This window comes from Chionomys nivalis, chromosome 17, assembly GCF_950005125.1.
Source record: "Chionomys nivalis chromosome 17, mChiNiv1.1, whole genome shotgun sequence".
Lineage (NCBI taxonomy): Eukaryota > Metazoa > Chordata > Mammalia > Rodentia > Cricetidae > Chionomys > Chionomys nivalis.
The window spans coordinates 19,084,816-19,099,609 of record NC_080102.1 but is presented as its reverse complement, the minus strand read 5'-3'; the positions used below and the strand labels follow the sequence as shown (position 1 = coordinate 19,099,609).

The 14,794-nt window shown below is 44.1% G+C and overlaps 1 protein-coding gene across 1 annotated transcript in view; it reads right to left on the bottom strand.

Annotated features, from left to right (window-relative positions):
* Fer1l6 (fer-1 like family member 6) overlaps positions 1 to 14,794 on the bottom strand; it is a 112,891-nt gene that overhangs the window by 47,416 nt on the left and 50,681 nt on the right. The window contains exons 19-21 of the mRNA XM_057792116.1: positions 12,676 to 12,800; positions 7,212 to 7,346; positions 3,867 to 4,016 (exon numbers count right to left, since the gene is read on the bottom strand). Of these exons, the coding sequence (XP_057648099.1) occupies positions 3,867 to 4,016; positions 7,212 to 7,346; positions 12,676 to 12,800 (410 nt within the window). The remainder of the gene's footprint in view (positions 1 to 3,866; positions 4,017 to 7,211; positions 7,347 to 12,675; positions 12,801 to 14,794) is intronic.

Here is a 14,794-nt window from a genome sequence, read left to right as displayed (position 1 = left end):
CTGGGTGACTCAAGCAACCAAGTCTCTGATTGATGAATTTAAGAATGCGTCATTGTAGCTGACTGTGACTTCCAGGCTACAGATAGAAAGATAATTTGGGTTTGAATGCAAGTATGTCTAACCTAAATCTGTCCCCTTAATAATGAACACAGTCTCAGCTTCTTTATCATTTGGATATAGGAAGGCTACTGAGTGTTTTGAGTTGATCTTGTATCCTGCCACATCACTGAAGGTGTTTATTAGCTGTAGGAGTTCCCTGGTAGAATTTTTGGGATCACTATTGTATACCATCATATCATCTAAGAATAGTGAAAGTTTGACTTCTTCCTTTCCAATTTGTAGCCCCTTGATCTTCTTTTGGTGTCTTATTGCTCTAGCTAGAACTTCAAGAACTATATTGAATAGATATGGAGAGAGTGGACAGCCTTGTCTTGTTCTTGATTTTTTTTCATGATTTTTTTCATGGTTTTCATTTTTTTGATGGTTTTGAGTTTTTTTCCTTTTAATTTGATGTTGGCTATTGGCATGCTGTATATTGCTTTTATTATGTTTAGATGGGTTTCTTTTATCCCTGATCTTTTCAAAATCTTTATCACAAAGGGGTGTTAGATTTTGTCTAATGCTTTTTCTTTTTTTTAATATTTATTTATTTATTATGTATACAATATCCTGTCTGTGTGTATGTCTGCAGGCCAGAAGAGGGCACCAGACATCATTCCAGATGGTTGTGAGCCACCATGTGGTTGCCGGGAATTGAACTCAGGACCTTTGGAAGAGCAGGCAATGCTCTTAACTGCTGAGCCATCTCTCCAGCCCCTTGTCTAATGCTTTTTCAGCATCTAATGAGATGATCATATGGTTTTTTCTTTCAGTTTATTTATATAGTGGATTACATTGATAGATTTTTGTAAGTTGAACCATCCCTGCATCACTGGAATGAAGCCAACCTGATCATGGTGAATGATTTTTTGATGTGTTCTTGGATTCCGTTTGCCAATATTTTATTGAGTATTTTTGCATCAATGTTCATGAGGGAGATTGGTCTGTAATTTCTTGTTCTTGATTGAGTCTTTGTGTGGTTTTGGTATCAGGGTAATTGTAGCCTCATAGAAAGAATTTGGCAATGTTCCTTCTGTTTCTATTATGTGGAACAATTTGAAGACTATAGATATTAGCTCTTCTTTGAATTTCTGATAGAATTCTGTGCTAAAACCATTGGACTCTGGGCTTTTTTTTTTTTTTGGTTAGGAAAGTTTTGGTGACAGCTTCTGTTTCTTTGTAGATTATAGTTCTATTTAAATTGTTCATCTGGTCTTGATTTAATATTGGTATATGGTACCTATCCAGAAAATTGTCCATTTCTTTTACATTTTCCAATTTTGTGGAGTACAGGTTTTTAAAGCTGAGAAAGAAATCAGAGAAATATCACCTTCACAATAGCCACAACTAACATAAAATATCTTGGAGTAACACTAACCAAACAGGTGAAAGACCTGTTCTACAAGAACTTTAAATCTTTGAAGAAATAAATTGAAGAAGATATCAAAAAATGGGAAGATCCCCCATGTTCGTGGATAGGTAGGAGCAACATAATAAAAATGGCAATCCTACCAAAAGCAATCTACAAATTCGGTGCAATCCGCATCAAAATCCCAACACTATTCTTTATAGACCTCAAAAGACCAATATTCAACTTCATATGGAAAACAAAAATCCAAGGATAGCCAAAACAATCCTGCATAATAAAGGAACTTTTGGAGGCATCACCATCCCTGACATCAAGCTTCATTATAGAGAAAACAGCTTGATATTGGCATAAAAACAGACAGGTTGACCAATGAAGACCCAGGTATTAATCCATGCACCTATGAACACCTGATTTTTTTTTTTACGAAGAAGCTAAAATTATACAATAGAAAAAAAAAAGCATTGTCAACAAATGGTGCTGGCATACTGGATGTCAGCATGTAGAAGAATGCAAATAGATCCCTACCTATCTCCCTGCACAAAACTCAAGTCCAAGTGGGTTAAAGACCTCAATATAAATCCAAACACACTGACCCTGATAGAAGAGAAAGTGGGAAGTAGCCTTCAATGTATGGATACAGAAGACCACTACCTAAATACAACCCAGTATCACAGACACTGAGAGCAATAATCAATAAATGGTATATCCTGAAACTGAGAAACTTCTATAAAGCAAAGGACAGTCAATAAGACAAAAAGGCAGCCTACTGAATGGGAGAAAAATCTTCACCAACCCCACATCAGACAAAGGACTGATCTCCAAAAATATAAAGAACTCAAGAAATTAGACACCAAAATATCAAATAACCCAATTTAAAATGGGGTACAGAACTAAAGAGAGAATTCTCAACAAAAGGATCTCAAGTGGCCGAAAGACACTTAAGGAAATGTTTAATTGTTGACTCCCCATGGGAAGCCTTACTCTCTATGAGGAGCGGATGAGGGATGGGATGGGGGTGGGGAGATGGAAGGTGGAGGAAACAGGAGGAGGGGAAGAAGTGGGGAATGGATTTGACATGTAAAAGGAGAAAAGATAGTATTTTTAAAAAATAAATTAGAATTAAAAAATAACACTGTCTAGTCCTCCATTTTGGTTAGAAATTTGTCTACATGGAGTCTAGATTCTGATCTGCCATGCTGACCACATTTTGCCTTCTTATCCATTTTAATTTCTAAAGTCAATAGTTGAAACCAAAGATCTTGTTTTAATATCCTATAGCATAGAAATCTTATTAATAATTAAATAATATGCACGGACTGCTCTGTAAAAGACAACTTGGGAAAATTGAAAACATCCTACATTTTTAATCAGAAAAAGCTACATTATAACAAGTGGTAGGTATGAGATTCAGTCATACCTGGATCCCATGGGATCCAGTCCCTCACCTTCATGCTTATTCATGCTGTATGTGCTAGGAATACCTGTGAGATTCATCCCCATGGTATCTAGTCCCCCCCACACACGCTCATTCATGCTGCATGTGCCAGGAATGTGTGTCTTCCAGTTTCTTTATCAAGTGAGTTGATTTTCATTTTGTTTTGAATTGGGATTTCAGAAAATCAGGTTTTCCTATAGAAGATGCTATTAATCCCATGTCAAGTTTGGATTGTAACCCCACTATGATGACATTTGGAGGTTCAGCCATAGAGAATCCTCATGAGTGTGAGGATTATAATAAGAGAACAAAAGAAGAACATTATTCTCCCTGCCACATGAGGGCACAATGAGAAGGCAGCCATCTATAAATCAGGAACTGGGCCTCCATCCAATACCAGATCTATCAGTGCCTTTTTGGAATCCAGCCTCAAGTGTGAGAATATCCAACAAACAGTGTTTGTTGTTGAAGATGTTCAATCATTGGTATTCTGTCCTAGCATCCTGCAGGGAAGAGAATAGTCTGGCATAATCCAAAGGCAAAGTACCACCAGCACCTGGTGCTCAGAAATGTAGGGTCCAGGAGAGGAATTGAAAGATGAGAGACACCACAACCATAATGTCAGGCACATGGCAAGTACCCCACAAATGACCGATGCCTTCTTTTTTACATCCTTAGATGGTTTGACGGGATTGAGGGATTCTACCATAGCTCAAACACTGATGCCCAGTCCTTGAGGGTCTTTCATTTTATCATTCTGGTTTGTGGTGCAGCAATTCTTGGAATAACTCGTGATATCAAAGTCTTGAATGTCAGCTTCTAGACCCCCAGAAGAGACTCTCACAGATATGGGATAACAGGGATGGACCAGGAATTGCCTCACTAAATAGCACATCCAGGTGAGCTACATCTCTGGCCAACCAAGGCCAAAAGACAGCTGGTTCAGATGCCCTGGACCCTTACCTGAAACAGCTCAAACACAGCAAGAAGATCCCCTCCGGAGAGGTTCCCACAGAAGATGGGGTGATAACACAGCTTGGGGGGTTCATAGTCCTGGTCAGCCAGTGTCACAACTGGAGCAGCCACCGTGGCACCCAAATATTCTGGCTTCCCCTAGAGAGGAAAAGAGTTTTTGATTGGCATCTACTTAGTTCTGACCAGCAGCATCAGCAAAAGTTGAAAGCATCGGCTTTCCCCTCTTGTCTTCTACCAAGAACCTCCTCCCCAGTCCCACCCATGGCTGGGGGGATAGAGGGTACTCTCCGGCTCCCAGCAAAACACTAAGAAGATATAACTTTGGGGCCTCACTGCTCCAAGACTCCTTCTATGGAGAGCTTAATTAAAGTAATCAACCATGATAGACCAGAAGGAAAAAGGAAAACCCAAGATAACAACAGACATTCTACGTCTCTATTGTGGACAGGATCATGAGTTTTAGACAGAAGTAAACCTGAGTCTGTGGTCTCTATTCTGCCTCTTCCTAGCTTTGTGACCTAAGCCAGGCACTCAATCTTTCTGAGGTTTATAAATAAAACACTTATCTCTGTCCATGACTTTGTAAGAAGTAATGTAATCTTATATATCATTTGTATTATGTGCCCAATCCATAGTACTGGACTATTGATGCTGATGGTCATGGTCATGACTGAGGTCAGGATGTTTAAGTGAGGGCAGTAAAAAGGGGGAAGTACCCATGTAAGTATGTACATGTATGGGATTCAAGTTCCTTTAAGAATTATTTGATGACACCTGCCTCTTCCCCAAGCCAGCTCTCAGGCCCGTGCTCCTCTGAGAGAAGCAGGAGCTATAGAAGCTGCTCTACTTTGCTCTTCATCTCTGGAATCATGAGAATATATGTTTCATATGGGTAAGACTCCCTGCTTTCTTCACATTGCATCCTTGAGCCTGGGAACCCACTGAGTCTGCTGGTAGACATGATCAGCTTAGTCCAAGGACAGTGCCCAACTTCTATTTTGTTTTAGGTCAGGTTTCAGCAGCCATGCTACATTCCTGTCTTTGGATTCACAAGCCAGAACTTGCACTGCCTCCAGGGAAGGAGCTGGAAACAAGGCTTTGGCTCAGCCACACTTGAAAACAAACATAACTGCCACCCATTGGGAGAACAGATGGAGTTAGGACAGCCTGGTATAAAGTGAGTGTTCTGCTCAACAATTAGTTTGCTAATCATTCTTAAAAGGTATGGCTAACTCAAAGGAGCCCTGGAAATGATAGAGTGAGCATAAACCCAAGCGAACAATTTGCCAAATGTAAAAGTGTTTCTTATAGTGCCAGTCAACACTCAGGGACCCCAAGCTCCTGGAGAATGAAAGTTCTAGACTGGAAACATGGGCCAGGAGAGTTCAAGTCTAATAATCTGATTGCCGTATTTTAGGTTCAGCCTGGGGACATGAACACAGTCTTATGCGTGTCTCCACATACTTCTCCAGGAGAAAAGTACAAACTGTCTGTGCTGTCTTTCTTTCCAACACAACCCTTTTTCCTTTATATTTGAAAGCATTAGCTTGATTTTTTTTTCTGTGAAAGAAAGGGCATCGTTGAGTGGGGATCTGGGACGAAAATGGAGAGTGATGCAGTAGCAGTGTAGCAGTAATAGTGTAACAGTGTAGCGGTAATAGGGAAACAATGTAGCGGTAATAGGGAAACAGTGTAGCGGTAATAGGGAAACAGTGTAGCGGTAATAGGGAAACAATGTAGCGGTAATAGGGAAACAGTGTAGCGGTAATAGGGAAACAATGTAGCGGTAATAGGGTAACAGTGTAGCGGTAATAGGGAAACAGTGTAGCGGTAATGGGGAAACAATGTAGCGGTAATAGGGAAACAGTGTAGCGGTAATAGGGAAACAATGTAGCGGTAATAGGGTAACAGTGTAGCGGTAATAGGGAAACAGTGTAGCGGTAATGGGGAAACAATGTAGCGGTAATAGGGTAACAGTGTAGCGGTAATAGGGAAACAGTGTAGCGGTAATGGGGAAACAATGTAGCGGTAATAGGGTAACAGTGTAGCGGTAATAGGGAAACAGTGTAGCGGTAATGGGGAAACAATGTAGCGGTAATAGGGAAACAGTGTAGCGGTAATAGGGAAACAGTGTAGCGGTAACAGGGTAGCAGTGGGTAGCAGTACAACTAGCAAGCTAGGGTAGCGGAAAACTCCGAAGATGTTGGATTCCTTTTCAAACAGAAAACAGACAGCTAAGATGGGACGAGTATTCCAAGGCAGAAGAGTGGAAGCGTATTTACTTTGTGGGTAAAATCTGCACTGCATTCTCAACAGGGAAATTAAACACATTCAGCCCCAATTTACAGCAGCAATGGAGGGGTAGAGGGAGGGGAGGCCATGCTCCCAGCCACCAACTGTATACGAAAGAGTAGACCCAGGAGTTGTACGTTCAAGTCCTGACTCTGCCTCTCTCTGTGACTCTCAAGGAGATACTCAAACTTCCTCGATCTGTCCTCCTTTCTAGAGAGCAAGAAGGGCAGGACAAAACTTTCATTTTTCCCATGGTCCCTTGCGAATCTCATATCCTGTTTCCTCTCTGACCTTGGCCCACCTCAGGGCTCTTGGGAGCACAGTAGTGAGGAGGCTATGGAAAATCTTTTCAGAACAACTTTTGTCCTTTATAGATTTGAGCTTCCTGAGGAGCCAGAGATGTCAAAGAAAAGAAATAAATCTTTGTCATTCGCTATAGACTTCTCCACTTAGAGAAGAATGCTTGTCATAGTCACTTAAAGTCACCAGTCAGCTTTGGAGTTGCCTGAGGTTTCAGAACACAAATGTCTTTGGAAAGATTTGGTTCATCACCAAGGAGGGCTGTGATGAATACGTTGTTGCAGGGCCAGGCAGCAGAGAGGTAAAAGAAGTGGCCCAGTTACAAGGATAAGTCATGAAGATGCCCATGTAGTTCCCTCCCGCTAGGTAAGAGCAACACAGACCTGTTTGCAAAGGGCTTGGAGAAGGTCTGTAACAGCAGCAACATGGGACCAGCTGGGGGGGGGCTGTGGTAGCTGTGGGGTGGTTTTAGCAAGAATCATATCCCTATAGAAGTGAACATTGACTGAATTTTGCTAATTTGATGCACTTTTGATTATAACATAAAGGGAATTCTAAATAACAAACCGTAAACAAAGCAGTGACTATCATCAACGTGGTTCTGTATATCATAGTGTGCTATGGTGAAAGCCACCACTGGGTCCTGAGGGCTCAGTGTCAGGATTTCATTGACCTTCAAGTCAGTTCACGCAGTAGAGCATTCGGAAGAAGGGGCAGCTGGTGTCGCCTGGTGACACTTACCACCGCATCACTGTCATAGAGTTCCACCACCACTAGGGGCGGGGACTCCGCCAGCTCCCTCTCCTCACCATGTAAAACCAACTCATTGAAGAGCAGCATCTGGTTCCAGGTAGGAGAGAGGGTCTGGGAAATGACCTGGAAGGAAACAACATGGGAACCATTTAGCTGAATTGCTTGTTCAACAGAAACCTGGAGGACAAGGAGGACCCGTGGCAACTGTTTATTAAATACTAGGGGGTACACAGTCACAGTCTCTGGAAGACTTTGTATTGATGATGTTTTATTAGGGGAGTACTGATTAATGTTCTACTTGCATAAATATCAATTTACCATGGTGCTATGATGACATCAGCTGCCCTTTATTGAGTGATTATTGTGTGCGACCTATAGCACTGTGCATGGAGCCAAACCTTAAAGTCATTCTGGGTAGTTATTTACATACATGTTAAAGACCATGGAACAGGTTCACATGTCCAGAGTCTACAGATGATGAACGGAAATTCCATCTGAATCATCCGCATTCACCAGGTAAATACCACTGACATGCCCACTTTAGGGATTCCCTCCACTGTGAATGGGAGGATAAAATATAATCTTTTCATCAAAGGCCCTAACACTGACTTTCAAACCTCATATACTTTATGTAGAAGTCTACAGCTTTGTGGATATGCATTGACTACTTTGAATAGACCAGAATCTCCAACACCATTTGACATGACATCTTTCTTTCACAGGAGTTGCTGTGGCAGCAAACAGTGACATTGGTAGAGGACTGTACCCATCATACAGACGGAGAAACTAAAAATCAAGGAAGGATGATAACTTGAAGATTTGGTCCAGAACCATCAGTGTCTCATTAGAATTGGCCCATAGCTTCCTTCCCAGGCTGCTCAAGAGGAACCTTCAGAAGGGAGAGTTATTTAAATTTGAATTCCCTTCTCTGTTTATTTGGGCATTTGGAGAGAGGCCAGTTTCACAGACAAAAGGCTGAGTTGTCTGCAGGGTAGGTGATCCTGCATCTGGGCAGACACTGCCCCATCAGTATGTGGAGTCCATGGTCACAGCTCTCTTCCAAGCTGTGCAATCTAATGGGTTTCGCAAGTGAGTGTGTTTAGTAGTTGCTGGATCCTGGGGGAAATTTCCACAGCACCTCAGAGCTGCACCCTATTTGCCACTCTCAACTCCAGGAGGGCTGGAAGGAAGAACTGGCCTGCACTAACCCTCAGGCTCCCATAAAACCACCTGCTCAGTCACACATCCAGCCAGCTCCAGCTATACTGTTTGCATGGTGGTTCCGAAAGAAGAGCTTTATTGCTCTTTATGTAAGCTGTAAAAGTATTGCGTGCCTGCAGTCTGCCTCTCTTCTTGAGTTTTTATTTTAGACTATTTTATGTCTCAGATATAATGAGGCTTTAAAACGCTTCTGAAAAATCTGACTTTTCTGATATAAAAAGACCAAGGCTCAACCGACCGATAAACAGGTGTGACCCTGTTGCAATGCAAAGTTGTAATGCCTTGTGTTGCTTTGGAAGAGACAGGCGAGCCCTCTGCAGTGTACACCTGACTGACAGTGTAATGTCAAAACTGTCAATCATCCTCACAGCGTCTTCTCGACAGTAGTGTTTATCACTTCCTCCCCACATGGCTGGAAAGGCTGAATAAGATCCCAGAGGCCAGCATCCATCCTTCATTCATTCATCACGTGCCTACAGTGTGCTAGACTGTATCCTCTGCAGAGTGGAAGCTTTGTGGTCATTTTCATGGATAGAGGAGAGTGCACTCACCTGTCCTCCACATTGCCGTCGTGTGTAAAATGTCACCTGATCACTGTAGAGTGCTACTAAATGACTCACCCAAATAAGAGTCTCCCTCGTCTTTGATCAACTACCCATGATTAGCCTTGTTTCTTAAGGGCTTCCTTAAGAGGCCATGCACTGAACTGAGTTTAAGGCATCTTTTGCAAGTTCAGGATAAGAGTTAACACTGCAAACCTTAGTCAGGGGTCCTGAACAGAATATAGCAGAAGGAGCAAAAACTCTAAATGGAATCTGGGCTTAATTAACAACCCTGGGACCAGCTTGCCTAGATGACTTAACTTCTCCTAGCCTGAGTTTCCCTTCTTTGAATGGACTAACACCCATCTTGTCTGAGGTAAGGAATAGTCACTGTCTGGCATACAGTAGGTGCTCAGTAAATGCTTGCTACCCTTCCTATATGTACTCCATCTCAGTCCATATTTGCTTATGAGTGAGCAAACATTTAGGACTGGGAAGTGGCTCAGGAGTAGAGTACCTGTCTAGCATTTGTCAAGTTTGGGGAGTACAATTCCTTATAACACACACACATACACTCCCCTAAATACCTTCTCGATGACAGCCTTGGTACACTGGCTGATCTTGCCTAACCATCCACATCTTCAGGAATATACATCGGTCTCACTGCTGGGAACCATAGGCTTAGCAATCTCTACCATCTAAGATGCTCTACCCTCCTCTGTCTGTCAGGTCCTCTCACACACATCTGGCCCCTCTCCTCATAAGTTCTCAAACCCTTTTGCTGTAGATTTCTCCTCTTTCCCTTTATCCCTCAATTTTTATTTCTCCACAGTGTCTGCAATGACTGGACATCCCAGACCATCAGGTCACTTTGTAAGGGACCCATGTACAGGCTGCCCTTTAGAGGCTGGCTCTTCTGCACGCCAGGTGTGCTCAGTCCTCCTGGGAACCAGTGCCAGCCCACACAGGTTTTATCTGTGAATGAATACCAGGCTCAGCTGGGCTTGCAGGGCCTCAGACTCAGCTTTCCCCAGTAGAAGTATGGAGGAGGCCTGCCAGTCACAGGCCAGGTCATCCGATGTAACCCAACACCCAGACAAGAGAAGGAAACCTGGAGCTTTGTATCCAAAACCAAGACAGAATGGCTGGGCAAAGGTGACCTCGGAATTGGAAAGACCTGGGTCTCCCTCCTAACCCACCGTCTCCAAGCTACACAATCCGTGACTCTTACTCCTTTATCTCCAAGATGGGGACAGAAGAGCATGTGTCCCCAAGTTACAGTGAGGCTGGTAAACAATGTACACAAAATACTTACTGTTGTGTCTGGCACGTGAGAGTCTTGAATAAGTGACAGCAGTTATTATTAGCAAACATTGGGCCCTTGATTCAAAATTAGAGGCAGATCCAGGGTTCAGCAGAACCTATTTTCCCTTTCAGATGATTATTTGATAAACAAAGTCCATCTGTGCCTTCGAGATATGAATCTAAATTAAACCAGTGTGTTGTATGGAGATGAAAGTCAGCAGGATTGTTATGTGGTAGGCCAGCAAGCTCAGACTCCCCCAGGGTCACTTCAGAGGGCCTGGGATTGCATGGTTGAGGTGAGTGGATGGCCCTGGGATCCACCTTCTGAGACTGCTCTTGTTTGGGGATGGCAGCTGCAATAGCACCCATCATGAACAGTCGGGCAGAAGCTGTTTTAAGCAGTTGGCATTTCATTTCCTCTCCTTTATGAGGGAGATGTATATGTTTTTATCATGCCTACCACAGAAGAAGAAACTGACACCTAAAGGGAATTTTGCTTAATGTCATCTGTCTAGTAAATATGAGATATTGGATTTGGACTGGGGCAACAGAACTCTACAGTTGTATATGTGTGTGTGTATGTTTGCATGGGATGCTCATGTGTACATGTGCATGTACACATATGCAGAGACCAGAAGGTGAACTCTGGTTTCATTCCTCAGAAGCCATTTGTCTTGATTATTTTTTTCTTTAGACAAGGACTTTCACTGACTTAGGGCTTGGCTGGCTAGCCAATGAGTCCCAAACATCTGCCCATCTCCATTCAACTCCCCAGCACTACACCACCACACTTAGTCTTTTTTCACTGAAATTCTAGCAATGAACTTAGATCCTCATGTTTGCCTGGCAAGCGCTTTATGGGCGAGCTCCCTCCTGGCCCCTTTCCAGGACCTATGTGCACAATCACTGTGTGTATGTCCTTATGTGCACAATCACTGCTGGTGCACATCCTTATGTGCACAATCATTGCTGTGCATGTCCTTATGTGCACAATCATTGCTGTGCACGTCCTTATGTGCACAATCATTGCTGTGCACATCCTTATGTGCACAATCACTGCTGTGCACGTCCTCTCAAAGACCAGCAAAGGGGGTGGTCCTCTGCCTTCTTGTTTCCGTTGGACAACAGATAAGGGTGGAGACACCTTCCTTCCAAGGTCTCTCTACACTGTCTCTGAGACAGAATGAACCATCTCTCCAAGTGGTTCCTTAGGCCTTTGCACAACCACACACATAGGACTTGGCACAGTACAGCAGCCTGTTTGCCTGGAGAGCCACATCTACGCCTGCATCGTGCATTATGCAGGAGGAGGGCCCACCCCACCCATTTTCTCCTAGAGTCTGTGCAGAACCAGTACTCAACGGGCACTGGCTAAATGGATGTGATGTTGTTTCCCATCATGCTCTCAGTCTATGTGTGATAAATCAAAATAGAGTCGAATCCATCAGCCGGGCCATAGGGTTTGTCTTGGGGAAAATGTGTGCCCTCTTGGCAACAGCCATGTAATGGCTGCCATTCATCAGTCGTTTATGTACTTAACTTTTCCCTTCTTCAGAACAGCTGTGTTAGAGTGATAGCACTGGGACCTAGTGAGCTCTTTGGAGAAACACAGTTGCTGAGTAGACGAGCCAGAAGGTGACCTTATGTCCTTGTTTCCTCCCTCTCTGAGATAGCCAATTCTGTATGATCTTACCCTTCCCCAGCTGACAATAGGAGAATAAGCAAGGCTTTGGTGGGCACGACCTAGCGTAAGATACCCTCCTGCAGGACTCGTGGTGATGAGGAGCCCTTTTCCAACCTACTGCCTGATGTGTGAGACGGGAAGGAAGCAGAGCAAGCCACCATCTGCCCACCTCCTGTGACACCACGCCTGTCACCAAGTGGTGTTCTCCAGGGGAAAGGGGTTGAAGCTTAGCTTTGGAAAAGCACCCTCACTGCTAAGTGCAAAGGTTAGAACTTCCTGATCAGAAAGCTAGAGCCTCCCCGCTACCCCCACCCTAAGCAGATCCCCTGAGGTAATGACAGACTAAGTCTCAGGAGGGCTGCCTCGCTTGCTTCTCCTTTCTCATCCCCTCACTACTTTCTGTGCCCGGCACTCCTGCAGGTGCCAGAAACATGATGGGCTCCTCTTCCCGTTCTTCTTTTCTGCCCTGCCTTAGCTTTAAGACTTGTCCGTCTGCTTTAGGACAGTAGCCCAAGGGGACAAAATAGACTTTCTGTGCCCATCTTTCCTGCCCCACACTGGATTCTGAGTCTGGAAGACTGCATACTGGGAGATACCACAGGCGGGGAGAGCCTCATCTTCCTTTCTTTGGCTGTGCTGTGTATCTGTGCTGTGCATCAGCCTCAGCAGCAGGGGAAGAGGCTGGCGGCTCTCTGGTTACCTTTGTGGTCTGGCACTGTGACAGGAATGTGACTTTAGCAAAGGGATCTGAGAGTCCATTGCTGTCAGCTGCGATGAGGCCCCGGGCTTGGTACATGTGTGCTCTCAACTGGAAGACATGCTGGGCTGTGGAGAATCATGAAAGGGAAAACATGAATAGGTTTTTAGGAGTAGGGTGTGTGGATGTGTGTCTGCAGGAGGCAGGTGACCACACAACCACAGAGAGACTACAGTGGCAGGAGCTCTGCCCTCCTCTATGGCCAGGTGGAGAAGGACTGGAGCAGAGTCCCTTAGAAGAACACATCCCCCTGAGGTTTTGCCACACTGTTTCTTAACCATCATCACAACCATGTGAAATACGTAATTGTAGCCCCACTAATCGATGAGGAAAATGACCCTAAATGAACAATGTTCTTTCCCAAATGTGCAGAGACTAGATGTTTCTTCTGCCTAACTCCAAAATCCACTCTCCCACCTAAAATGTCATATTTTAGCAGGCTTAAATGAGCAGCGTAAATCCTTAGGAATCTCTTGTTCTGTGTGTGTGTCCACATGAGCTCATGTGGGCACAGGCATGCACAGGCTCATACACAGGTATAGAAGGCTGCTTTATCAATAGCTTTTACTTCAATAAACTCAATAGACGTGTTGAGTTATCCATCCACCTGTTCTACATTACTAGCCAATGGCATTTTGTGTGCCAACTAGTTTTGGTATCGGTCTCTAAGGCACAATTGTCAGAACTAAGACAGTCCTTGCCTTTGGGAGCTCCCTAGAGAAGACAGAAGATAAGATGAGAACCCAGATCACAGTGATGGGAGGGTGTGGCCAAAGGGCATGGAGGACAGCGAGCAGGAGTGAGCACGTGTTGCCTAGGACAGAACACAAAGGGACAGATAGGTTGGAGGAGGTCGGCGTTCAGTGGAGGACAGTGCAGCTGTCCGAGTCTTTGGTTTGTGGGTCCTCACCACCACTGGCTCTCCCAACTCACTTCTTATTTTCATAATCCCTTATTCCCTCTTGCCTTCTTACCCACCCATTTCCACATCTCTGAAAGGCACTGTATTAGTATAATCCAGGTCTTTGTGTCAACATGGGGACTTCTCTGTAGGAAGCCTTGTGTACTCATTGAAATAGTTCAGCTTACTTAAACGAAGGGCAGAAATGCCCTGTGAACAGTCAGTTCACTTCAGCAACTTCTAGGCATAAGTCACACATGTTCACACAGGAACTGTAAAATGGAGGCTGACCAGAACTCCTCATACGGCTCTTACAGGAGGCTGAGGGCTGAGGACAGTGCCTGGCACTAGAGAATGGCGTGAAGATGCTGGTGTGTTGTTCCTATTGGTTATGCCAATGCTGGCAGCAACGTGGGTATCATCACAGCAGGTATGGACAGGAAAAATGTGTGTGGAAGTAACGGCCAGACAGCGGTAGTCATGTGACCTCAGACCTTGGAGATGAATGGATAGGAGAAATGGCAGGCAGCTTTTAAGCATTTAAAAATAACATGTTAGAAGTATAACTAGCAAAACAGCAGGATCTCGAGAATCTAGTACATTGTGGGAAGGGAAAAGGCAAAGTAACACAAAACACAGCAAGTTGTTCCTGAGAAATAAGAGGACGTGCACACAAGAGAACAGTTCAAACACGTTCAAATGCAAAGGAGCTGATTCTAGGGGTGGTGGCTCTGTCTTCTGAGCAGAGCCCCTCAGGATGGTAGGGTCTGGTAGGCAGAGATGCAAACATCAAGTGGCTGTAACAAGGATATAGGATCAGTCCATTAAAAAAATCAGTAACAGCAGGTCATTTGGAAACAAAAGTCTTGGCTACTTTGTGTGGAAGTAAGGGTCATAAACAGAGATAGTCATGTGACTCAGACCTTGGAGATGTGCATGAAGTATTGGAAAATGCAGTAGGCCATGTGGGACTCCTGAAGAGGTAGGTAGGTGTGTGTCTGTGTGTGTGTGTGTGTGTGTCTGTGTGTGTGTGTGTGTACAGGAACAGATGTTAACAGAGTAAGAGATCAGGAGAATAAAAATCTAGATCAAGCTATCAAAGGACATAAGAGATGTAAAGATGTCTCTAAGGAGACATCAGCATCTCCTGGAGGTGAAAGT